At 47.7% G+C, this 26,073-nt stretch overlaps 1 protein-coding gene across 1 annotated transcript in view; it reads right to left on the minus strand.

Annotated features, from left to right (window-relative positions):
* The window catches only part of LOC139266712 (dynein axonemal heavy chain 8-like), a 2,132,242-nt gene that overhangs the window by 489,398 nt on the left and 1,616,771 nt on the right, over positions 1-26,073 (minus strand). The window contains exons 55-57 of the mRNA XM_070884298.1: positions 17,408-17,569; positions 15,728-15,974; positions 10,657-10,898 (exon numbers count right to left, since the gene is read on the minus strand). Coding sequence (XP_070740399.1) covers positions 10,657-10,898; positions 15,728-15,974; positions 17,408-17,569 — 651 coding nt within the window. The remainder of the gene's footprint in view (positions 1-10,656; positions 10,899-15,727; positions 15,975-17,407; positions 17,570-26,073) is intronic.

The raw sequence follows: 26,073 nt of genomic DNA on the forward strand, positions 1-26,073 counted from the left end.
CCCCCCACCCACCCCGCCAGAGTCAATAGTGTAACTATTTACAATGTGAGTCAATCTGGGGCCTTCCTTTCCCTGGTTGATCATCTCAGTGCAAATGCTGGTGTCGGTGAGTCATTTGCTGGCCTTGCTAGACTGCTGGGTGTGGTGGGTCTTGCTGGGCTGCTGGGTGTGGTGGGCCTTGCTGGGCTGCTGGGTGTGGTGGGTCTTGCTGGACTGCTGGGTGTGGTGGGCCTTGCTGGGCTGCTGGGTGTGGTGGGTCTTGCTGGACTGCTGGGTGTGGTGGGCCTTGCTGGGCTGCTGGGTGTGGTGGGCCTTGCTGGGCTGCTGGGTGTGGTGGGTCTTGCTGGGCTGCTGGGTGTGGTGGGTCTTGCTGGGCTGCTGGGTGTGGTGGGCCTTGCTGGGCTGCTGGGTGTGGTGGGTCTTGCTGGGCTGCTGGGTGTGGTGGGCCTTGCTGGGCTGCTGGGTGTGGTGGGCCTTGCTGGGCTGCTGGGTGTGGTGGGTCTTGCTGGGCTGCTGGGTGTGGTGGGTCTTGCTGGGCTGCTGGGTGTGGTGGGCCTTGCTGGACTGCTGGGTGTGGTGGGCCTTGCTGGGCTGCTGGGTGTGGTGGGCCTTGCTGGGCTGCTGGGTGTGGTGGGTCTTGCTGGGCTGCTGGGTGTGGTGGGCCTTGCTGGGCTGCTGGGTGTGGTGGGCCTTGCTGGGCTGCTGGGTGTGGTGGGCCTTGCTGGGCTGCTGGGTGTGGTGGACCTTGCTGGGCTGCTGGGTGTGGTGGGTCTTGCTGGGCTGCTGGGTGTGGTGGGCCTTGCTGGACTGCTGGGTGTGGTGGGTCTTGCTGGGCTGCTGGGTGTGGTGGGCCTTGCTGGGCTGCTGGTTGTGGTGGGTCTTGCTGGGCTGCTGGGTGTGGTGGGCCTTGCTGGACTGCTGGGTGTGGTGGGCCTTGCTGGACTGCTGGGTGTGGTGGGCCTTGCTGGGCTGCTGTGGGTGATGGGTTCTGCTTTATGGTCAACTGGGTCGGTTGCCACTTGTGTGTGTGTTGGTGGGTCGAAAAAGGTAGTCTATTGTGGGTTGTTCTGGATAGTCTGTAAATTTGAGTTTGATTTGGTCCAAGTGTTTTCTGCAGGTGAGTCCATTTGCGAGTTTGACCACAAACACCCTAATCCCCTCTTTGGCCAAAACAGTGCCAGCAATCCATTTGGGACCTTGTCCATAGTTCAACACAAATACAGGATCATTTACTTCAATTTCACGTGACACATTTGCGCGATCATGATATGCATTCTGTTGAAGCCGCCTGATCTCTACCTGTTTGTGTAGATGTGGACTAACGAGAGCCTTGTTTTAAGTGCCCTTTTCATGAGCAGTTCAGCGGGAGGGACCCCGGTGAGCGAGTGGGGTCTTGTGCGGTAACTAAGCAGGACTCGGGAAAAGCGAGTCTGCAGTGAGCCTTCAGGTACCCTTTTCAAGCTCTGCTTGATTGCTTGAACTGCTCATTCTGCCTGACCGTTGGACGTTGGCTCAAACGGGGCAGACGTGACAAGTTTGACCCTATTGCTGCTCATGAATTCCTTGAATTCGGCACTGGTAAAGCAGGGCCCATTGTCACTTACAAGGACATCAGGCAGGCCATGCGTGGCAAACATGGTCCGTGGGCTTTCAATGGTGGCAGCGGATGTGCTTGCCGACGTTATCACACATTCAATCCATTTGGAGTATGCATCTACAACCACTAAAAACATTTTTCCAAGAATGGGCCTGCATAGTCGACATGAACCCTAGACTACGGTTTGGAGGGCTAAGACCATAAACTTAGTGGCACCTCCCTGGGTGCATTGTTTAACCGCGTAACATGTATTACATTTGTGCACACAGGACTCGAAGTCGACATCGATACCGGGCCACCACACGTGGGATCTGGCTATCGCTTTCATCATTACAATGCCTGGGTGGGTACTGTGGAGATCACTAATGAAAGTGTGCCTGCCCTTTTTTGGCACAACTACCCGATTACCCCATAGGAGGCAGTCTGCCTGTATAGACATTTCATCTTTGTGCCACTGGTATGGCTTTATTTCTTCCTTCATTTCTAACGGGACACTAGACCAACTCCCGTGGGGCGCACAGTTTTTTTTACTAAGGACAGTAAGGGGTCCTGGCTCGTCCTAATCTGTCGGGCGGTAACAGGTGATTGCTCACTCTCGAAAGCTTCCATTACTATAACGAAATCTGCGGGCTGTGCCATATCCACCCACCTGGTGGGCAATGGTAGCCTACTGAGAGCATCGGCACAGTTTTCTGTGCCTGGCCTGTGGTGGATGGCATAGTTGTGTGCGGACAATGTGAGCACCCATCTCTGGATGCGGGCCGATGCATTCGTATTTATCCCTTTATTTTCAGAAAAGAGGGATATAAGCGGCTTATGGTCGGGTTTCCAATTCAAATTTGAGCCCGAACAGAGAGTGCTGTATTTTCTTTACACCGTACACACACACACTACGCTTCTTTTTCGATCATACTGTAGACCCTCGGCCTTAGACAGACTTCTGGGTGCAGAAGTAACTGGTTGCAATTTCCCAAATTCATTAGCTTGTTGCAATACACACCCAACCCCGTACGACAACGCATCACGTTAGTACCAAACGTTTACATGGATCGTACAACACAAGCAATTTGTTTGAACATAACAGCTTCCGAGCTTTCTCAAAGGCATTTTCTTGGCATTTACCCCATACCCATTCATCTCCCTTACGCAGTAAAGAGTGCAGGGGTTCTAACAATGTGCTAAGACCGGTAAGAGGTTACCAAAATACTTCAGGAATCCTAGAAATGACCGCAGCTCCATCACATTCTGTGGTCTCGGTGCATTCTTGATTGCCTCCGTCTTCGAATCGGTGGGCCTGATGCCATCCGCCGCAATTCTTCTCCTCAGGAACTCCACTTCAGGCACCAGAAAAATGCACTTCGAGCGCTTTAGCCTGAGCCACATATGATTGAGCCGAGTAAGAACCTCCTCCAGGTTCTGCAGGTGCTCGACAGTGTCCCGACCTGTAACCAAGATGTCATCCTGGAAGACCATGGTGCACGGGACAGATTTCAGCAAGCTTTCCATGTTCCTCTGGAATATCGCTGTGGCCGATCGAATCCCAAATGGGCATCCCTTGTAAACGAAAGGACCTTTGTGCATGTTGATGCAGGTGAGGCCTTTCGAAGATTCCTCCAGCTCCTGCGTCATGTAGGCTATGGTCAAGTCCAGTTTCGTGAACGTTTTCCCTCCCGCCAGCGTCACAAATAGGTCGTCTGCCTTTGGTAGTGGGTATTGATCCTGCAGCGAGAAACAATTGATAGTTATGTTGTAATCACCACAGATTCTGACGGTGCTGTCTCCCTTGAGGACTGGAACAATCAGACTGGCCCACTCATTGAATTTGATCGGCGAAATGATGCCCTCTCACTGCAGCCTGCACAGCTCGATCTCCACCCTCTCTCTCTCTCATCATGAAAGGTACTGTTCTCACCTTGTGATGGATGGGTCGTGCTCCCGGAATCAAATGGATCTGCACTCTTGCTCCTTAGAATTTCCCGATGCCTGGCTCGAACAGCGAGGGGAACTTGCTTAGAACCTGGGCACATGAGGTGTCATCGACGGACGAAAGCGCTCAGACGTCATCCCAGTTCCAGCGTATCTTTCCCAGCCAGCTCCTGCCGAACAGCGTGGGGCCATCGCCGGTACCACCCAGAGTGGTAAATCGTGCACCGCTCCATTGTAGGAGACCTTTACAATAGCACTGCCAATTATAGGAATCAGTTCCTTTGTGCACTTTCTAAGTTTGGTATGAATGGGCTGGCCTTGAAGCCTTGTTGCACCACAACTTATTGAAAATCTTTTTACTCATTATGGACTGGCTCCATGGACACCGGGAGTCCATTTAATTCAACCTTCAGCATTATCGGGGGTCACTTTGTGGTAAATGTGTGCACCCCATATACCTCTGCCTCCTCGGTCTGAGGCTCTGGTTCGTCATGATCCACCGTGGATCTGTCCTCCTCTGCAACATGGTGGTTTGCAGGATTAGCAGGGTTTGCAGCTTGCCTGCACATATGTTGTAGGTGTCCCATTGTTCCACAGCCCTTGCAAATGTATCCTTTGAAGCGGCATGAATGGAATCGATGATCACCCCCGCAGCGCCAACAAGGTGTTAATTGCCTTGTATTCACCACCCTTGATGGCGGACTCCGAGTCATCTGCGGACGTGCAGCTACAGGCGTGTAAGTCCTGCCATGTACATTTCGATTCGAAAACAACGTTACTTTGTTCATAGTACTTGCAGCAGCACTCGTGTGCTGGGAAATTTGTTTGGTATTGTCACTGGTGGAGATAAACGCCTGGGCTATCGCTATGGCTTTACTCAAGGTTGGGGTCTCTACAGTCAAAAGTTTGCGAAGTATTACTTCATGGCCAATGTCAAGTACAAAGAAGTCCCTGAGCATATGCTCCAAGTGTCCTTCAAATGCATAATGTCCTGCAAGGCACCTTAGCTCGGCGACGTAGCTCGCCACTTCCTGGCCTTCAGACCTCTTGTACATGTAGAACCAATACCTCGTCATCAGAACGCTTTCCTTCGGGTTTAGATCCCGGACCAGTATGTACAACTCATCGTACGACTTGTCTGTAGGGTTTGCTGGAACGAGCAGGTTTTTCATGAGGCCATACGTTGATGCCCCGTAAACGGTGAGGAGGATCGCCCTTCGTTTGGCAGCATTCGCTTCTCCTTTCAGCTCATTGGCCACGAAGTATTGGTCAAGTCGCTCCACGAAGGTTTCCCAATCATCTCCCTCCGAAAATTTCTCCAGGATGCCCACAGTTCTCTGCATTGTTGTGTTGGGGTTCGTTATCTGTATCTCGTCGCCAATTGTTCTATCTTGGATAAAGAGTCAGACTAGATACTGCAAGCTCAAAGTAAGTGTGACCGTAGTCCTTTATTACAGATCTCAGAGTGCCTCTCCAGCCTGAGAGGCCTCCTTATATACAGGTGCTCCCAAGTGATCCCTTGGGTCTCCAGAGGATAAGCCATCTGGTGGTCAAACATGGTAATTACAGGTTTACATACATAACAATTACCATGTCATCTCAGGGGTGGCACTCCGCCATGTTTGGCCTCGGAAAAAGTGGGTTGATGTGCAAGCCTTAAAGTCTGCCCTGCAAGTAGGTAAGGTGAGTGTCATTGAATGACAGCCTTCCTGCATTGGTGATCCTTCCTTGTCGTGTTGCGATGACAGGACCCATTATACAGTGCAGCCATATATGGATAGGAAGATATTCCTGATAAAGCAGATGACCTGAGGGACAGATGTGTGTTTCTCACAAGGCACCACACATGGCGTTAAAATGAAACACTGACCAAGAGAGGGTCAACAATGTGAATGTATGCACAATAACAAAGGTTACATAACATTATTACATTTAGGAACATTTCCATCACCAACACCCTCCCCTCTACCCGGCACCACCACCTTTCTTCTCCCCTGGCTTGAAGCGATGCCCAAGCTCCTCTTCCTTGCCCTGCCTACACCATGGCATCCTGCTCCCATGCCCTTCACTGCCTCTGGTTAACGAGCTTGTGCAGGAGGGCAGCGGGATCTCTGCAAACGAGTGCGTCTTGGTGAGAAGGCAGGAGGTGCGACCGAAGCCTTTGGGATCTGCTGCTCCTCCGGACCTGTCTGCCTTGAAGGTGTGGGGTCAGGGGCTTGCACGATGTGTTCAGAAGCCATCTCTTGCCTCATTGCCTTAACGGTCTCAGTTGTGCGCTCGAACACAGTGATGAGCCGGTCCATCCTGTCATCATGCTGCTGGGTGAAGGTGGCGATGCTGCCAGCGATCCCAGTCATGATCTGGAGCATATCACGACCTATCTGCTCGTCCGTGATAGCTGGACCATCTCCTAAATAGTAGAGAGTCGTCCTGCATCCTCAGTTGGTTTCTCGCTCCTGGTGGGTTCAGGCACTTTGCTTGCCTTTGCGCCACAGCCTCTGCGTTTGGTAGAGCTGGCCAGTGTGGAGTCCGTCAGCATGGATTTATGAAAGGGAAATCATGCTCGACAAATCTTGTAGAATTTTTTGAGGATGTAACTAGTAGAGTGGACAAGGGAGAACCAGTGGATGTGGTGTATTTGGACTTTCAAAAGGCTTTTGACAAGGTCTCACACAAGAGATTAGTGTGCAAAATTAAAGCACATGGTATTGGGGGTAATGTACTGACGTGGATAGAGAACTGGTTGGCAGACAGGAAGCAAAGAGTAGGAATAAACGGGTCCTTTTTAGAATGGCAGGCAGTGACTAGTGGGGTTCAGTGCTTGCCACAAGGTTCAGTGCTTGGACCCCAGCTATTTACAAGATACATTAATGATTTAGATGACGGAATTGAGTGTAATATCTCCAAGTTTGCAGATGACACTAAGCTGGGTGGCAGTGTGAGCTGTGAGGAGGATGCTAAGAGGTTGCAGGGTGATTTGGACAGGTTTGGTGAGTGGGCAAATGCATGGCAGATGCAGTATAATGTGGATAATTGTGAGGTTATCCACTTTGGTGGCAAAAACAGGAAGGTAGAATATTATCTGAATGGTGACAGATTAGTAAAAGGGGAAGTGCAACGAGACCTGGGTGTCATGGTACATCAGTCATTGAAAGTTGGCATGCAGGTACAGAAGAAGGCAAATGGCATGTTGGCCTTCATAGCAAGAGGATTTCAGTATAGGAGCAGGGAAGTCTTACTGTAGTTGTACAGGGCCTTGGTGAGGCCACACCTTGAATATTGTGTGCAGTTTTGGTCTCCTAATCTGAGGAAGGACATTCTTGCTATTGAGGGAGTGCAGCAAAGGTTCACCAGACTGATTCCAGGGATGGCAGGACTGACATATGAACAAATACTGGATTGACTAGGCTTATATTGACTGGAATTTAGAAGAATGAGAGGGGATTTCATGGAAACATATCAAATTCTGACGGGATTGGACAGGTTTGATGCAGGACGAATGTTCCCGATGTTGGGGAAGTCCAGAACCAGGGGTCACAGTCAAAGGATAAGGGATAAGCCATTTAGGACCGAGAGGAGGAGAAACTTCTTCACTCAGAGAATTGTGAACCTGTGGAATTCTCTACCACAGAAAGTTGTTGAGGCCAGTTCGTTAGATACATTCAAAAGGGAGTTAGATGTGGCCCTTACAGCTAAAAGGGATCAAGGGCTATGGAGAGAAAGCAGGAATGGGGTACTGAAGTTGCATGATCAGCCATGATCATATTGAATGGTAGTGCAGGCTTGAAGGCCAGAATGGCCTACTCCTGCACCTATATTCTATGTGTCTATGTTTCAACTACAGTAGGCACATCACCCAAACACATTGCACCACACTCACTCACACACACACTTCCCTTTCTCTTGCAAGCCAAGGTTGCACATAATCGCTGGGAATAACGGCAGACAGGCGGGGGGCAAGCTGCCATACATGCCTTGAACGAACTGAAAGAGAGAGTGCTCGACATCATTGAGAACAAGTCACTGAGGCCATGGAAATGGACAAAGATGAAGCCATGGGACAACGAGGGTATGCTTATTCCTAATCCTTCTTCTCACACCCTCATCCCACAATCTTCTCACTTACAAGCTGATGCTGTGTGCATGCATATCTTGTTTTCTCCCCCTCCCCTCACCATAACCTGACTCTTGTACCTTTCTGCTTTTAGATAACTAAGACCAAGCAGCAGCACAACCTGACCCCCAAGCGATGGAGGAGAGTGAGCAAGAGAGGAGCGTACATCGTCAATGTATCTGACACTGGCAAACACCAGCTCAGAAACTGGCACTGAGTGTAATTTAGAGGCTAGCGTAGGTGCAGGATCTGCACAGGGTGAGGCACCGGTCAAAGGTGGGCTGCACCAAGGCCAGGGGGAAAGGGTAGCTTGGGGGCCAGATCTTCAGAGGGCGAGTTCATGCGCGAGTTCTGCTGCACCCGACTTGGATCAAGACCTCGATGGGGCCGCATTCAGAAGAAGGGTGAGGGGCATGCACACTGAATTGCAAGGTGCAATGGCAAACCTGCCAGAGAGCCTCTTGGCAATGTCAAAAGAGCATGGAGGTGTCTGTCTCTAACATTGCATGGGGCTTTGCGCAGAGCTTGGAAAGGACAGAGCTTGGAGCCAAGGATTTCCTGGCTAGAAATGATAGAAACCTCCAGGAGAGACCGTGTCGACCCGATGCTGTGTGTGATGGATGATGCCGCGGCTGCCATTGCAGGATCGGCGGAAGTGTCTCAATGTCTTAGTGCTGCAGCAGAAGCTCAGACCGTTGTCTTGCAGTCTCAGCTTGCTGCCACGTGAGATCAGACTGTTCTCATGTAGTCTCAGCTTGCTGCCACTCAGGCTTAGACTGCTGCCATCAAACCTTGTCGAAAGGGGCTTGGAGGATTTTGCAGCAGGCCAGCAATCAGTCCTCCACAAGATTGCTAGGAATGCTGAGGTGCTGCCCTGGGGGAGTGGCAGTGGGTCAGTGGAACAGGACCCTGCCATCCTCTCTCAGGATAACAGCATTCCTGTTCCCACAACTGCCACTCCACCATTGCCCTTGCCTGTCAGCCAGCCAGCCCAGACAGCTGCTGCCCATGCTGAGGTGCTGCAGTCGATAGCCGGGCCTTCTAGGTCCAGAGCTGCTCAAGGTTGTCCTGCAAGTCCCTTGGAAACTCAGCAGCCTTGCACCAACCACTGGGGGAGCACTTCATAGGAGCACTAGAGCAGGAAAGGGCACCCTAACGACAGGCACTAAGGGATTGCAGAGGTTGATTACTTGATATAGTATGTGTGGATTGATTATTGATAAATTTTATAATTTTGTTTGGAATCCTTGTTTTGTGGTGGCTCTCATTTCAGCTTTGTGCCCAGGAGGACGCTGTGATAGTCTGTGACAGAGGGATGATATGATGAGTATGTGATTGATGAAGATGTGGTGAGGAACGGGGATCTGGGGTTTCATTCATTGGAATCGGAGTCTGATGAGTCGTTCACAGACAGCCCGTGCCGAAAGGGGACTTGAAGCCTGCCTCCTCTCTTCCTTCTTGTCCTCCTCCTCTGCCTTCTCTGTCTCTCCCTCTTTGAGGTGATGGTGCAATCCCTGGTGGCAAGGACTGTGCCATCATGATGGCCAAGTTGTGACACATGCAGCAGACCACCACGAAATCGGACACCCATTCTGCCAAGTACTGGAGGGCCCTTCCCGAGCGGTCAAGGCAACAGGACCATTGCTCCAACAGCCCGATGGTCTGCTTGATGATGTTCCTGGTGGCAGCATGGTTGTCCTTATGTGAGTACTGGGCACGAGTGGTGGGTTGTGGAGGGGAGTCATGAGCTAGGTGGAGAGCGGATAGCCCTTCTGTCCGCAGCAACCCTGGGGTTTGACATGGTGGTTGGAAGCTTGCTGGCACAACGGACTGACACAGGATGAAGGCATCATGACTGCTGCCGGACCATCAGGAAACGTTGGGCCTGGTCGCACAACAATTGTACATTAAGTGAGTGGTAGCCTTTGCAATTACGGAGATCCTGTGGGCGCAGTCGATGGCATGCTGCACCATGGGGCAGCCCGCTATCCTGGCAAAGCCACATGTGCGCTCCTCCTGCTTCTCTCTGCTCAGAGAAGAAAACATAGTCCCTTCTCCTGCTGTAAAGAGCCTCTGTGAGCTCCTGGATGCAGCGATGGATGGCGAACTGCGAGATGTTAGTGATGTCTCCTGCTGCAGACTGGAAGGATCTGTTGGCGAATAAATTGAGGGCCATAGTGATGGTGAGGGCCACTGGGAGAGCCGTGTTTGCCCTTCTTTCAGGCTGCAGGTCTGATTGCAGGAGGTGGCAGACTCCTTGAAGCGGAGCCTCCTAATACATCCACTTAAGCGAGGAGCAGTGTAAGAAAGTGCTCTCTGAAGACACTTGGTGGATAAGGCCCTCCTGTCATTCCTCCTCCTCCCTCTGCTCATATCTTATCCTCTCCTTTGCTGCCTTCACTCCTTTCTAATTTTCGTGAGTGCGGACATCGGCAGTGCAGTTTCCCAGCCGAAAATTCCCGAACCCCAGGAAACCCATGCTGGAGGCATTCATTTCAAATCACTGCCAAAATCTCTGGAAATGACCATGATTTAAATGTTTAACTCACTGCTCCCCCTCTCCAGAGCAGGTTACTCAGATGCACCAAACCTAATGTAGTTAAATCGGAAGTAGGCACGTTTGTGGCGGGTTGGGGTCGGCTTTTGCGTTTTTAACAGATATACGACACAGAAACAGGCCATTCAGCCCAACCAGTGAAATTTATGCTCTATTCAAGCCTTACAATTTAACCCCCCACCGTCGATCCTCTCCTGCCCGCCGTGAGTGGTTAAAATTCTCCCCATCTGTTTCTCTCTCCACAGATGCTGCCGAAACTACTGAGTGTTTCCAGCATTTCCTGTTTTTACCTCAAATGTACTTCTGTGTCATTGTTCACAACATGGAGCATAACTTTTGGTTGCTCTTTCCCTCCTTCTAGAAGTTGTTTCACCTAATTTATACTAACACTCTTCTCCCTAAGCTTCAAAGATACTTATTGAGCATGAAAAGTGTCTTCTTTATATGGACTGAGGCTCTTACCTTCAAAATTGGCTTCCAGCTGAGAGCAGAAGAGCTGATATAGACCATCCCCATTCTGGACACCGTGGCTGGAGATGCATTCTCAATGTTGTGTACCTCAAACAATAGTTTACAGGAAGGAGCCATGGGAATACGATCGCCATTAGCCAAAGTTAATGTCTTGTTGTCATCCAGTACGGAATTTAAATTTTCTATCCAAATAGCATCCACTGGGCCATCTAGAATTATCCAGATATTCTCACCTAGAAACCACACAAAGATATCAATGATCAATAAGTGGATTCTGATATTATTCATTTGCACAGTAAACCATTACACATTAATTAGATTTTAGATCATTTCAGACTTCAACCTCAACATTTTCCCACCCAATTCCCATATTCCTTGATTTCCCTAGAGTCCAAAAATCTATCTATCTCAGCCTTGAATATAGGAATATAGGAACATATAAACAACTAACAGGAGGAGGAGTCTCCATGAATGTCCCCATCCTCCATGATGATGGAGCCCAGCATGCCAGTGCAAAAGATTAGGTTGAAGTGTGTTTACAACCATCAGAAGTGCCGAGTAGATGATCTTTATTGGCCTCCTCCTGAGGTCCCCACCATCACAGAAGCCAATCATCAGCGAAAAGAACAGAAATCCAATGAAGTGAAAGTGACTGCCCTTGACATCAAGGCAGCATTTGACTGAGTGTAGCATCAAGGAGCCCTAGTAAAATCGAAGTCAATGGGAATAAGGGGGAAAACTTTCCCTTGGCTGGAGTCATACCTAACACAAAGAAGATGGTTGTGGCGGTTGGAGGTCAATCAGCACAGTCCCAGGACATCACTGCAGGAGTTCCTCAGGGCAGTGTCCTAGGCCCAACCATCTTCAGCTGCTTCATCATGACCTTCCTTCATCATAAGGTCAGAAGGGGGGATGTTGGCTGATGATTGTTGATTTGCAACTCCTCAGATAATGAAGCAGTCCGTGCCCACATGCAGCAAGACCTGGATGACATTCAGGCTTGGGCTGATAAGTGGTAAGTAACATTCGCGCCACACAAGTGCCAGGCAATAACTATCTCCAAGAAGCGAGAGTCTAACCACTACCGCTTGATATTCAATGGCATTACCATCGCTGAATCCCCTACCATCAACATCCTGGGGGGCACCATGGATCAGAAACTTAATTGGACCAGCCACATAAATACCGTGGCTACAAGAGCAGGTCAGGGGCTGGGTATTCTGTGGTGAGTGTCTCACCTTCTGACTCCCCAAAGTCTTTCCACCATCTACAAGGCACAAGTCAGGAGTGTGATGGAATACTCTCCTCTTTCCTGAATGAGTGCAGCTCCAACAACATTCAAGAAGCTTGACACCATCCAGAGCAAAGCAGCCACTTGATTGGCACCCCATCCCCCACCTTAACATTCACTCCCTCCACCACCGACATACTGTGGCTGCAGTGTGTACCATCTACAAGATGCACTGCAGCAACTCGCTACAGCTTCTTCGGCAGCACCTCCCAAACCCGTGAGCTCTACCACCTAGAAGGACAAGGTCAGCAGGCGCATGGGAACACCACCACCTCCACCTTCCACTCCAAGTCACACACCATCCTGGAAGTATATCGCCGTTCCTTCATCATCACTGGGTCAAAATCCTGGAACTCCCTCCCTAACAGCACTGTGGGAGTACCTCCACCACAAGGACTGCAGCGGTTCAAGAAGGCGGCTCACCACCAACTTCGCAAGGGCAAGTTGGGATGTGCAACAAATGCTGGTCTTGCCAGTGATGCCCACGTCCTATGAACGACTATTTAAAAAAAATTGTAATAAACGGGTAGTAAGAGGAGAGGTAGGGCCAATTAGGGATCAAAGAGGAGGAGACCTATGCATTGAGGCAGAGGGTATGGCTGAGGTACTAAATGAGTACTTTACATCTGTCTTTACCATGGAAGAAGATACTGCCAAAGACATGGTGAAAGAGGAGGTAGCAGAGATACTGGATGAGATAAAAATTGATAGAGGAGGTACTACAAAGGTTGATAAATCACTAGGACTGGATGGGATGCTGAGGGAAGTTCGGGAAATCGCGAAGGAACTGTCCCAAATCTTCCAATCCTCCTTTGATACCAGGTTGACTATGGATAGGCAATGGCAGACATTTAAAGATCACATGGTTGAACTTCAACAATTGTAAAAATAAAACGGGGAAGGTGGTTCAACCGTGGCTAACAAGAGAAATTAGGGATAGTGTTAAATCCAAGGAAGAGGCATATAAATTGGACAGAAAAAGCAGCAAACCTGAGGACTGGGAGAAATTTAAAATTCAACAGCGGAGGACAATGGGTTTAATTAGGAGAGAGGGAATAGAATATGAGAGTAAGCTTTCTGGGAACATAAAAACTGACTGCAAAAGCTTCTATAAAATATGTGAAGAGAAAAAGATTAGTGAAGACAAATATAGGTAGGTTGCAGTCAGAATCAAGTGAATTTATAATGGGCAACAAAAAAATGGCAGACCAATTGGACAAATACTTTGGTTCTGTCTTCACTATGGAAGACACAAATAACCTTCTGGAAATATTAGGGGACTGAGAGTCTAGCGAGAAGGAGGAACTGAAGGAAATCCTTATTAGTCAGGAAATTGTGTTAGGGAAATTGATGGGATTGAAGGCTGATAAATCCCCAGGGCCTGATAGTCTGCATCCCAGAGTGGCTCTAGAAATAGTGGATGCATTGGTGGTCATTTTCCAACATTCTATAGATTCTGGATCAGTTCCTATGGATTGGAGGGTAGCTAATGTAACCCTACTTTTTAAAAAGGGAGAGAAAAAAAAACAGGGAATTATAGACCGGTTAGCCTGACATCAGTAGTGGGGAAAATATTGGAATCAATTATTAAAGATGTAATAGCAGCGCATTTGGAAAGTAGTGACAGGATCGGTCCAATTCAGCATGGATTTATGAAAGGGAAATCATGCTTGACAAAGCTTCTAGAATTTTTTGAGGATGTAACTAGTAGAGTGGACAAGGGAGAACCAGTGGATGTGGTGTATTTGGACTTTCAAAAGGCTTTTGACAAGGTCTCACAAAAGAGATTAGTGTGCAAAATTACAGCACAAGGTATTGGGGATAATGTAATGGATAGAGAACTGGTTGGCAGACAGGAAGCAAAGAGTAGGAATAAACGAGTCCTTTTTAGAATGGCAGGCAGTGACTAGTGGGGTACCCGAAGGTTCAGTGCTGAGACCCCAGCTATTTACAACATACAATATACATTAATGATTTCGACGAAGGAATTGAATATGTTGTCATCATCCAGTACGGAATTTAGATTTTCTATCCAAATAGCATCCACTGGGCCATCTAGAATTATCCAGATATTCTCACATAGAAACCACACAAAGATATCAATGATCAATAAATGGATTTTGATATTATTCATTTGCACAGTAAACCATTACACATTAATTAGATTTTAGATCATTTCAGAATCAGAGAGGGGGAGACACCTCCCACAAAGCAAAAACCATGGCTGATCTTCAACCTCAACACTTTCCCACATTACTTGATTTCCCTAGAATCCAAAAATCTATCCATCTCAGCCTTGAATATAGGAATATTGGAATATAGGAACATATAAACAACTAACGGGAGGAAGAGTCTCCATGAATGTCCCCATCCTCAATGATGGCGGAGCCCAGCATGTCAGTGCAAAAGATTAGGTTGAAGCGTTTAAAACCATCTTCAACCAGAAGTGACGAGTAGATGATCTATATCGGCCTCCTCCGGAGGTCCCCACCATCACAGAAGCCAATCATCAGCGAAAAGAGCTGAAATCCAGAGGTGAAGTGAGAGTGACTGCCCTTGACACCAAGGCAGCATTTGACCGAGTGCAGCATCGAGGAGCCCTTGTAAAATTGAAGTCAATGGGAATCAGGGGGAAAACTCTCCACTGGCTGGAATCATACCTAACTCAAAAGAAGAGGGTTGTGGTTGTTGGAGGTCAATCAGCACAGCCCCAGGACATCACTGCAGGAGTTCCTCAGGGCAGTATCTCTGGCCCAACCATCTTCAGCTGCTTCATCATGACCTTCCATCATCATAAGGTCAGAAGTGGGGATGTTCGCTAATTGCACAGTGTTCACTGTCATTTACAACTCCTCAGATAATGAAGCAATCCGTGCCTGCATGCAGCAAGCCCTGGCCGACATTCAGGCTTGGGCTGATAAGTGGCAAGTAACATTCGCGTCACACAAGTGCCAGATGATGACTATCTCCAACAAGCGAGAGTCTAACCACTACCATTTGTCATTCAACAGCATTACTATCGCTGAATCCCTCACCTTCCACATCTTGGGGGTCACCATTGACCAGAAGCTTAACTGGACCAGCCACATAGCCCATCAATGACCAGATTTATTGAATTCAATGACAGCTTTGTTAATTTTGAATTTGAACTCAACCTGTGTGTTGCTAGTCTAGTACTATAACCACTACACTTCTGCAGTCAACTTAGAATAAACAACTTCCATTCCTCATATATCCAAAAATCCACTTCCAAACAGTATGACTAACTGCCAATGTCAACTTGACACTGAACCAATAATTTATTCCTTGCCCCTTCAACCTGTACATGAAGTATCTTTTTAATGAGGAGATTTATGTTCCTGCAAGTCTACTGAAATCTACAATGCCACCCAACCTGTCCGACCCAAAAATGAAACGATTGAAACTGTTGAGTCTGATTCCAATAGATAGTAAATTGTTGTTACAGATTTTTAAGATTTTACATTTTAAATGTTTTCATTTTTTTCTTAATTTTGCTTTGTCTGTTTTTTCTCTTCCTATATCTGATTTGACTATAATTCACCCTATTTTCTTCACCGTTGTTACTGTTTCTTTCCTAATCCTTAAATCTCATTGGTTAAGGAGATAGACTGTTGGTCCTGTTGTTCATTAAAGTCTCAGATGCCCTATTGTACAAGCTGCCTGATTTTCATTTCATTGAAAATTATCCATCTCATTGTTTGCACAAAAATGCAAACAGCTTATCTGACTGACTTTCATAATTGCAGTTACCTTTTTTTGACTTGATAGATTTCCTCCAAAGTGTTGAGAAGATTCCATCAGTCCAGTCATTAGTTGCAGGATCCAGTCGCCCAAACATCTGTGGAGCAGTGATCGCCTTAGGATTCATGCGCATCTCCCTATGAGGGGTTCCACATTCAGTCAGTGATTGCATCAGGATACGAATGACGCAAGTCTTGCCGGAGCCACTAGGTCCCAATGTCATCAGTCCATGACGAACTCTGGCTGTTTCAAACAGCTGAAAATAGATAGAACGCAGGATTTTAAAACTCCAATGTGGAAATACTGGATAAATGGGGTTTTCATCCTTGAAAGGAGGCCTTTGAGAGGTGATCTGATAGAGGTACATAAGATAGGTTACATAAGAACATAAGAAATAGGAGCAGGAGTAGGCCATACGGCCCCTCGAGCCTGCTCCGCCATTTAATACAATCATGCCTGATACGATCATGGACTTAGGTCCACTTCCCTGCCCATTCCCCATAACCCTTTATTCCCTTATTGGTTAAGAAACTGTCCATCTCTGTCTTAAATTTATTCAATGTCCCAGCTTCCACAGTTCTCTGAGGCAGCAAATTCCACAGATTTACAACCCTCAGAAGAAATTCCTCCTCATCTCAGTTTTAAATGGGTGGCCCCTTATTCTAAGAGTATGTCCTCTAGTTCTAGTCTCCCCTATCAGTGGAAACATCCTCTTTGCATTCACCTTGTCAAGCCCCCTCAATCTTATACGTTTCGATTCTTCTGAATTCCAATGAGTAGAGGTCCAACCTACTCAATCTTTCCTTATAAGTCAACCCCCTCATCTCCAGAATCAACCTAGTGAACCTTCTCTGAACTGCCTCCAAAGCAAGTATATCCTTTCGTAAATATGGAAACCAAAACTGCATGCAGTATTCCAGGTGTGGCCTCACCAATACCCTATATATCAGTAGCAAGACTTCCCTGCTTTTGTACTCCATCCCCTTTGCAATAAAGGCCAAGATTCCATTGACTTTTCTGATCACTTGCTGTACCAGCATACTAACCTTTTGGTAAAGGTAAATTCAGAATGCTAATTTAAACGAACTGAGAGAGTAGGACAAGGGGACGCAGGATCAAAAGATAAATTTAGGACTGATATTCGGAAGTTCTTCAATACAAAAGATTGAGCAACACTTGGAATGGATTTCTCAATAGATAACCCTGCAAATTAACAATTAGATGTTGCAGTGGGGACTTTAGGATCTTTCTGGATGGATGGATTAAGTTGAGCTAAATGGCCTTTGAACTCTGAAATTATCCTCTGCTCTTCAATTGTGTGGACAGGAGAACTGGCTTCACTGTGTAGATTGACTTGGCAAAAGCAATTACTCCATCAAAATGAGGTATGGCAACCCTAAATCAGATCTCTGCATTGCATTGGTGATTTTGTAAATAAGTGAAACTGCAGTCTTACATTTTTTTTCAGTTTTGTTATTATACATTCAGAAACCTCACTATAACTTTGATATTTTTGCTCTAAAATAAGTCTGCATTGTTTATATTCAGAGAATACTGTGCTGCATTTTTCTAAATTTGTGAAATTATAGTGTTTGATAATCATCCATAAGAAATATTAAAACAATATTAAAGATATACATGATAAATGATATATGCTGTACGTGTAGAGTTATATCGCACTGTCTTTACCTGAACCAGTTTGAGATTCCAGGGCGGGTGGTTAACTAATCCTTCTATTTCCACCTGGTTAGATACAGCTGCCTGCAGCTCTGTGTAGGTGTTACTGTCCAACTGTATACCTGGGAACAGATCACTGATCAGGCTTAGGAAAAGGGGCTCATCTTCATCCACCTGTTAATTAAATGCAAATCAATTATGACTTGTCTTTTCTCATGCTGCAAAATATTAGAGCCTCGAAATTCTGGTGGAACAATGGCTCTATCAGAAGTGCAGCAGGACAGGACTTGCACCTGCCAGTTTGATAAGCTGCTGACCGCACATTGGAATTATCAGAGGTGAGCAGACTCTGCAAATCCATGACCTGCCATGACCTGACGCGATAGCCTGAGCTTCCTGAGGCATTGGTGTTCAATCATGTCGAGGAAGCTGATACTCTGCCTATATATCCTGTGTTGGGGGTATCGTCTCCTGCGAGGTGTAGCCTTGTGATCATCCCCTCTCTCCAGTAGCTGTTGCTGCTGCTGGTGTTGTTGCTGCCGGGGCTCACCTTGGTCCGATTCTGAGGTCCAAGGTGAAACAGCATAATCTGTACCCATGCTGATCTGATAGATGCCAGACAAAGTGGAGATCAGAGGCACAATCCTCCAATGTAGTGAGAGTAACTTCCGAAGTTGTAGAAATCACCTGCAAACTCTCAGCGTAAATGGTGTCACAAGTTACTTTCCCCTTGACAAGGAAGCAGGTGCAAGGTGTGAGTATTTATTTGAATTTTTTTTACTTTCAATTGTTCAACTCCCAAAATGGCCGCTCTGCTCTCACCTTGCTTTCATTAGCGAGGCTCAACAAGCCTGTGAATCCCGTGGACAGCCTGCGAAAGCTGCACATCAGGTTAAAAAGGCTGGCAATAGCTTTTTAATAAGCTCTCAACCAATTTAATTAGCTCACCCACCTCTCCCGAGCATGCTGACTAACACGTCGAGTTAAAGACGGAAGCCAACGGGTTGAAACCAGCTTCCCAATGCACTGTCAATTTCAGCGCTTTTATCTGCCCACCTGCTCGCAAACCCAAGCACTCTGCAAAGTAACCATTCAGCCAATGTTTCCTGTACGAGGGCACCTAAATCTCTCTAAACACCAACATTTAATAATTTCTCACCATTTAAAAAATAATCTGCTTTTCTATTCTTCCGACCAATGTGAATAACCTTACATTTTCCCACATTATACTCTATCTGCCACCTTACTGCCCATTCACTTAACCTGTCTATATCCTCTTACTGTCGTCCTCACAGTTTACTTTCCCACCTAGCTTTGTATCACCAGCAAACTTAGATACTGCAACAGTGACCCCAGTTTATTCTGCTGCAGAATAGGGCTCTGCCTCATGGTCCTGCAGCCAGCATACGAAGCCTGTAGATGTCCAGCTAAACACTGCCATGGGGGCGGCATCAAGGATACTCAAGTGCACTCCAACTGAGTGGCTCCCGGTGCTATTCCACATTGCCCCACTAGCCATTCACTGCAATGCCCCCATGCCCTGGGAAATGGAAAAATTAATGAGCAACAATCACCTTTCCATTCAGGAATACTTGAAAAACCCACGACAGTACTTAATGTCATGCTGGTCATTCTGGGAAACAGCTGCCAATATTCACGCAGCTGGTATCGAGCCACTTTCTATATGAACGGAATCGTGGGATGCATGCAACATAAAGAACCAACACCTCATCACTGACCCAACTGCGTCTGCTGTGACTCAGTTGGTAGAACTCTCGCCTCTGAGTCAGAAGGTTGTGGGTTCAAGTCTCCATCCAGCATTGCTATACTTGAGTCGGTGATCTGTGTACATCGGGAACATTCTGAAGTGGCCTTCAAGGGAGAGGGTCACATGTTTTAACAATGTGGCCCTGGAGACATTGGTGGGGGCACTTGGGGCAAGGAGGGAGTTGCGGTTCCCTCTATTGGGAAGGAGGTCATCTCCGCAGGTTTACAGGGCCATGTGGCAAGAGGTGGCCCAGGAGGTGTCAGCCAGCACAGTGGTGCAGAGAAGCCTGACCTGGTGCAGGAAGAAATTCAACGACCTCTGTCAGGTGGTGAAGGTGAGTACATGCTTCCACATCAACCTCTGAACCTCTGTTTGTGGACACTGTGCAAACCATCACTCAACCACCAAGCATCTGCAGATACTCACAGTCACATCCTCATCTCATGCCTTGCCTACGTTCACAGCCATTCAACCACGGCAGGCATATCTTCCACATACATAACTGGACTCTTACTCATGCGGGATTGTTTCTGAGAAAGTATGTTACAGAACCTACAAGGGAGCAAGCTATCTTAGATCTGGTCCTGTGTAATGAGACAGGAATAATAAACGATCTCCTAGTAAAAGATCCTCTTGGAATGAGTGATCACAGTATGGTTGAATTTGTAATACAGATTGAGGGTGAGGAAGTAGTGTCTCAAACGAGTGTACTATGCTTAAACAAAGGGGACTACAGTGGGATGAGGGCAGAGTTGGCTAAAGTAGACTGGAAACACAGACTAAACGGTGGCACAATTGAGGAACAGTGGAGGACTTTTAAGGAGCTCTTTCATAGTGCACAACAAAAGTATATTCCAGTGAAAAAGAAGGGCGGTAAGAGAAGGGGATAACCAGCCATGGATAACCAAGGAAATAAAGGAGAGTATCAAATTAAAAACCAATGCGTATAAGGTAGCCAAGGTTAGTGGGAAAATAGAAGATTGGGAAAATTTTAAACGACAGCAATGACTAAGAAAGCAATAAAGAAAGGAAAGATAGATTACAAAAGTAAACTTGCGCAAAACATAAAAACGGATAGTAAAAGCTTTTACAGATATATAAAACGGAAAAGAGTGACGAAAGTAAATGTTGGTCCCTTAGAAGATGAGAAGGGAAATGTGGAAATGGCTGAGACCCTAAACAATTATTTTGCTTCGGTCTTCACAGTGAAAGACACAAAAACCATTGCTGGTCACAGGAATGTGGGAAGGGAGGACCTTGAGACAATCACTATCACTAGGCGGGTAGTGCTGGACAGGCTAATGGGACTCAAGGTAGACAAGTCCCCTGGTCCTGATGAAATGCATCCCAGGGTATTAAAAGATATGGCGGAAGTTATAGCAGATGCATTCGTTATAATGTACCAAAATTCTCTGGACTCTGGGGAGGTACCAGCGGATTGGAAAGCAGCTAATGTTACGCCTCTGTTTAAAAAAGGGGGCAGACAAAAGGCAGGTAACTATAGGCCGGTTAGTTTAACATCTGTAGTGGGGAAAATGCTTGAAACTATCATTAAGGAAGAAATAGCAGGACATCTAGATAGGAATAGTGCAATCAAGCAGACGCAGCATGGATTCATGAAGGGGAAATCATGTTTAACTAATTTACTGGAATTCTTTGAGGATATAACGAGCATGGTGGATAGAGGTGTACCGATGGATGTGGTGTATTTAGATTTTCAAAAGGCATTCGATAAAGTGCCACACAAAAGGTTACTGCAGAAGATAAAGGTACGCAGAGTCAGAGGAAATGTATTAGCATGGATAGAGAATTGGCTGGCGAACAGAAAGCAGAGAGTCGGGATAAATGGGTCCTTTTCGGGTTGGAAATCGGTGGTTAGTGGTGTGCCACAGGGAGGTCATCCATCTTGGGAAAAAAAACAGTAAAAGGGAATATTATTTGAATGGGGAGAAATTACAACATGCTGAGGTGCAGAGGGACCTGGGGGTCCTTGTGCATGAAACTCTTTTAGAGTCTACCTACAAAACATAAAACATTAAACCGTGCCACCCGACCTGGGTGACACACCAGACATTCACAAGGCCCTTTTTTTCCTTTTTTTTTTGTGTTTTTCTTTTTTTTTGGTTTTTTTTTGGGCACTAAAATCACAATTTTCCCAGTGCCCCCTATAAAAGGGAAGGGGACACTAAAAGCACCGGCAATTAAAACAAATTAAACTTTAAAACGTGAAATCAAATTAAAATTTGGTTGCCGGGCGTGATGATGCACTCCAGTCCCTCCGGTGCCCACCTCTCGCGGAAGGCCGCGAGCGTACCGGTGGACACCGCGTGCTCCATCTCCAGGGACATCCTTCCCAAAAAGTTAGTTTGCAGGTGCAGCAGGTAATCAGGAAGGCGAATGGAATGTTGGCCTTCATTGCGAGAGGGATGGAGTACAAAAGCAGGGAGGTCCTTCTGCAACTATATAGAGTATTGGTGAGGCCGCACCTGGAGTACTGCGTGCAGTTTTGGTCACCTTACTTAAGGAAGGATATACTAGCTTTGGAGGGGGTACAGAGACGATTCACTAGGCTGATTCCGGAGATGAGGGGGTTACTTTATGATGATAGATTGAGTAGACTGGGTCTTTACTCGTTGGAGTTCAGAAGGATAAGGGCTGATCTTATAGAAACATTTAAAATAATGAAAGGGATAGACAAGATAGAGGCAGAGAGGTTGTTTGCACTGGTCGGGGAGACTAGAACTAGGGGGCACAGCCTCAAAATACGGGGGAGCCAATTTAAAACCGAGTTGAGAAGGAATTTCTTCTCCCAGAGGGTTGTGAATCTGTGGAATTCTCTGCACAAGGAAGCAGTTGAGGCTAGCTCATTGAATGTACTCAAGTCACAGATAGATAGATTTTTAATCAATAAGGGAATTAAGGGTTATGGGGAGCGGGCGGGTAAGTGGAGCTGAGTCCACGGCCAGATCAGCCATGATCTTGTTGAATGGCGGAGCAGGCTCGAGGGGCTAGATGGCCTACTCATGTTCCTAATTCTTATGTTCACACGAGTTCCTTTCTTTTTCAGGCCAAGATGGCGAATAACAGAAGGCAGCAGCAGCCAACTGGAGGTGGGGAACCTGAACTGCGGCCTCTGAGTGATCTTGAGGAGCGAGTGCTGTGGCTCATCGGCCCGCAGGTGGTGGGCGCCATGGCTGGCGGAGATGTTGACCCCTCTCCTTTTCTCATCCCACTTCCTCCCCAAACCAGAAAGCTTTATCACTTTCCAATCCCCTCTCCTTTCATCACTTCCGCCCCCCCACTCCACTCCAGAAGGCTTCATCACTTTCAAGCTCCTGATACGATCTGTATTCCTTGCTCCATTCCTGCCCCACTACCTTCACTTTAATGCAGCTGTGGAGCCTACACCGGAGCCCACCCCCAAGAGATTCTGGAGGGAGAGGAAGAGGAGGAAAAGCAGGAGGAGGAGGAGCCAAGCACCGCGTCATTGCTCCTCCCACCCGCAGGCATCAGATCAGATACTGGCACTACACATTCGTTAGAGGTTAGGTTAGTAGAGGGGTCTGCACTGGGTGATGCACCGGGGCTACGAGGGCTGCAGCAAGGCCAAGTAGGAAGGGAACCTACGGAGGGCGAGTTCACACATGAGTTCTGCTCCACAGGACTCAGATGAGGAACGCGATGGAGAGGCATTCACACAAAGGGTGATGGCCATGCACTCTGACATCATAGGTGCAATGGCAAGGGTGCCCGAGAGCCTCTCGACAGTGGTAAGGAGCATGGAGGAGTCTGCCTCCAGCATTGCAGAGCTCTGTGCATACCACGGAGCCCATCATTACCAGTCTGCAGACGATGGTGGACTCCCAGGGAGACCGTGCGGATCCAGTCCTCATGATACGTGTCATGGTGACGTGGCAGCACAGGCAAAGTCTTAGTGCTGGAATGCAGACAATGATTGGTGGCATGGAAACTCAACTGCTTTCATGCAGTCTCAGCTTGATGTCACGCAACATCTTGGTACTGTCATGGAGTCAGTGAATGCTGGCAGTGAGTCTCAGACTGCTCCCATGCAGTCTCAGCTTGATGCCACGCATGGTCTGACTGGTGTCATGCAGTCAATGACTGCTGGCATCAAATTTCAGACTGCTCTCATGCGGTCTCAGCTAGATGCCACGCATGGGCTGACTGTTGCCATCACCACAGTCCATCGGGGATCTCACGGTGTCGCAGCAGCCCAACAAATTGTGCTCCAGCAAATTGGTGGGAATGCTGGGGTGCTGCCCTGGGGGAGTGGCACTGGGTCTGTGGAGCAGGAACCTGCTGTCCTCCCTCATGATGACAGCATTCCTGATTCCACCACTGCCACTCCGCCATAGCACGTGTCGTTGGCGGTCACCCAGCCAGCCCAGACTGCCGTCGTCCAGCCTGGATGTGAAAATCGCTGAAATCTGTTCACCAGCCATTCTGCCAATGCATTCGCAAGCTGCAAAGAGTAATGGCGGGAAAAAATTGTTATTCAAGGTGGCGCCTTTAAATAGCACTCCTCCAGCCAAATCCCGACTGCAGTTCGACAGCTAAATCTGTCGTCACCGCCAGGCGATAAGTGAGGAAGCACAGCAGAATTTCTCTTCTGGGGCAGTAACGGGGTGCTGCACATGGTGATGATGTCATCATCGCCGGGTGCAGCTGAGCGGGATGATACCTCATAGCGCCTCTGTAAAACCCCTGCCCAATTCCACGGGGGGCGCTGACCTCGCTGTGCCTGGGTGACAAACCATTTATGCCCATGCTAACAGCTGGCGAACAAGAGGCCAATTTCAGTCCCTATAATAGCCCTCCACCAGCCGACTCCCGACTGCAACTCGACAGCTGAACCTGTTATCACTGGCAGGCGGTAAGTGAGGTGGCATGGCCGAATTTCTCTTCTGGGGCAGTAACGGAGCGCTGTGCATAGCGATGACGTCATCATCGCCGGGTGCAGCCAAGCGGGACGATACCTCTTAGCGCCTCCATAAAACCCCTGCCCAATTCCACAGGGGGCGCTGATCACACCGTGCCTGGGCGCGAAACCATATGCGCTAACAGCAGGCAAACAAGAGGCTAATTTCGGCACCTATATTTTTAGTCATCTAGGGAACTTTTGCTTTGGTTGCACTTCCTTTCATAGAATGGCTACAACATAGAATAGTTACAGCATGGAAGAAGGCCATTCGGCCTGTCGAGCCTGTGTAATGGCCGTCAAAAATTGTTATTCAAGATGGCGCCTTTAAATAGAGCTCCTCCAGCCTGTCGAGCCCCTTTTCCCTCATGGAATGTGTCTATGCTGTACTCAAAATATCTTTACTTTGAAGGCTACTCATTGGTCAATTATTGTTTTGCCTACCATATTTTGATTCCAGTCCACCTGGGATTTCTATTTAGCTAATTGAAATTAGCCCTCCTCCAGTCAAGTATTTATATGCTGGATTGTTCTTTTATATTTGTTCCTTGGATGTGGGCGTCGCTGGCAAGGCCAGCATTTATTGCCCATCCTTAATAGCCCTTGAAAAGATGGTGGTGAGCCGCCTTCTTGAACCGCTGCAGTCTGTGTGGTGTTAGGGAGGGAGTTCCAGGATTTTGACCCAGCAATGATGAAGGAATGGCAATATACTTCCAAGTCAGGATGGTGTGTGACTTGAAGGGGAACTTAGAGGTGGTGGTGTTCCCATGCGCCTGCTGCCCTTGTCCTTCTAGGTGGTAGAGGTCGTGGGTTTGGGAGGTACTGCCAAAAAGGTCTTGGCGAGTTGCTGCAGTGCATCTTGTAGATGGTACACACTGCAGCCATGGTACGCCAGTGGTGGAGGGAGTGAATGTTGAAGGTGGTGGATGGGATGTCAATTAAACGGACAGCTTTGCCCTGGATGGTGTCGAGCTTCTTGAATGTTGTTGGAGCTGCTCTCATCCAGGCAAGTGGAGAGTATTCCATTACACTCCTGACTTGTGCCTTGTAGATGGTGGAAAGACTTTGGGGAGTAAGGAGGTGAGACACTCTCCGCAGAATACCCAGCCTCTGACCTGCTCTTGTTGCCACAGTATTTATGTGGCTGGTCCGGTCAAGTTTCTGGTCAATGGTGACCCCCAGGATGTTGATGGTGGGGGATTCGGCGATGGTAATGCCATTGAATGTCAAGGGACGGTGGTTAGACTCTTGCTTGTTGGAGATAGTTATTGCTTGGCACTTGTATGGCACGAATGTTATTTGCCATTTATCAGCCCAAGCCTGAACGTCGTCCAGGTATTGCTGCATGCGGGTATTGATTGCTTCATTATCTGATAAGTTGTGAATGGCACGGAACATCCCCATTTCTGATCTTATGAAGAAGGGGAGGTCATTAATGAGGCAGTTGAAGTTGGTTGGGCCAAAGAAACTGCCCTGAGGAACTCCAGGAGCGATGACCTGGACCAGTGATGATTGACCTCCAACCCCCACAACCATCTTCTTTTGTGCTAAGTATGACTCCAACCAGTGGAGAGTTTCCCCCCTGATTCCCATTGACTTCAGTTTTACTAGGGCTTCTTGATGCCACACTCGGTCAAATGCTGCCTTGATGTCAAGGGCAGTCACTTTCACCTCACCTCTGGAATTCAGCACTTTTGTCCATGTTTTGACCAAGGCTGTAATGAGGTCTGGATTGAGTGGTCCTGGTGGAACCCAAGCTGGGCATCGGTGAGCAGGTTATTGGTGAGCAAGTGCCGCTTGATAGCATTATCGATGAAACCTTCCATCACTTTGCTGATGATTGAGAGTAGACCGATGGGGCAGTAATTGGTTGGATTTGATTTGTCTTGCTTTTCGTGGACATGACATACCTGGCCAGTTTTCCACATTGTCGGATAGATGCCAATGTTGTAGCTGTACAGGAACAGCCTG

The sequence above is a fragment of the Pristiophorus japonicus genome, chromosome 7 (assembly GCF_044704955.1).
Source record: "Pristiophorus japonicus isolate sPriJap1 chromosome 7, sPriJap1.hap1, whole genome shotgun sequence".
NCBI classification, from domain to species: domain Eukaryota; kingdom Metazoa; phylum Chordata; class Chondrichthyes; family Pristiophoridae; genus Pristiophorus; species Pristiophorus japonicus.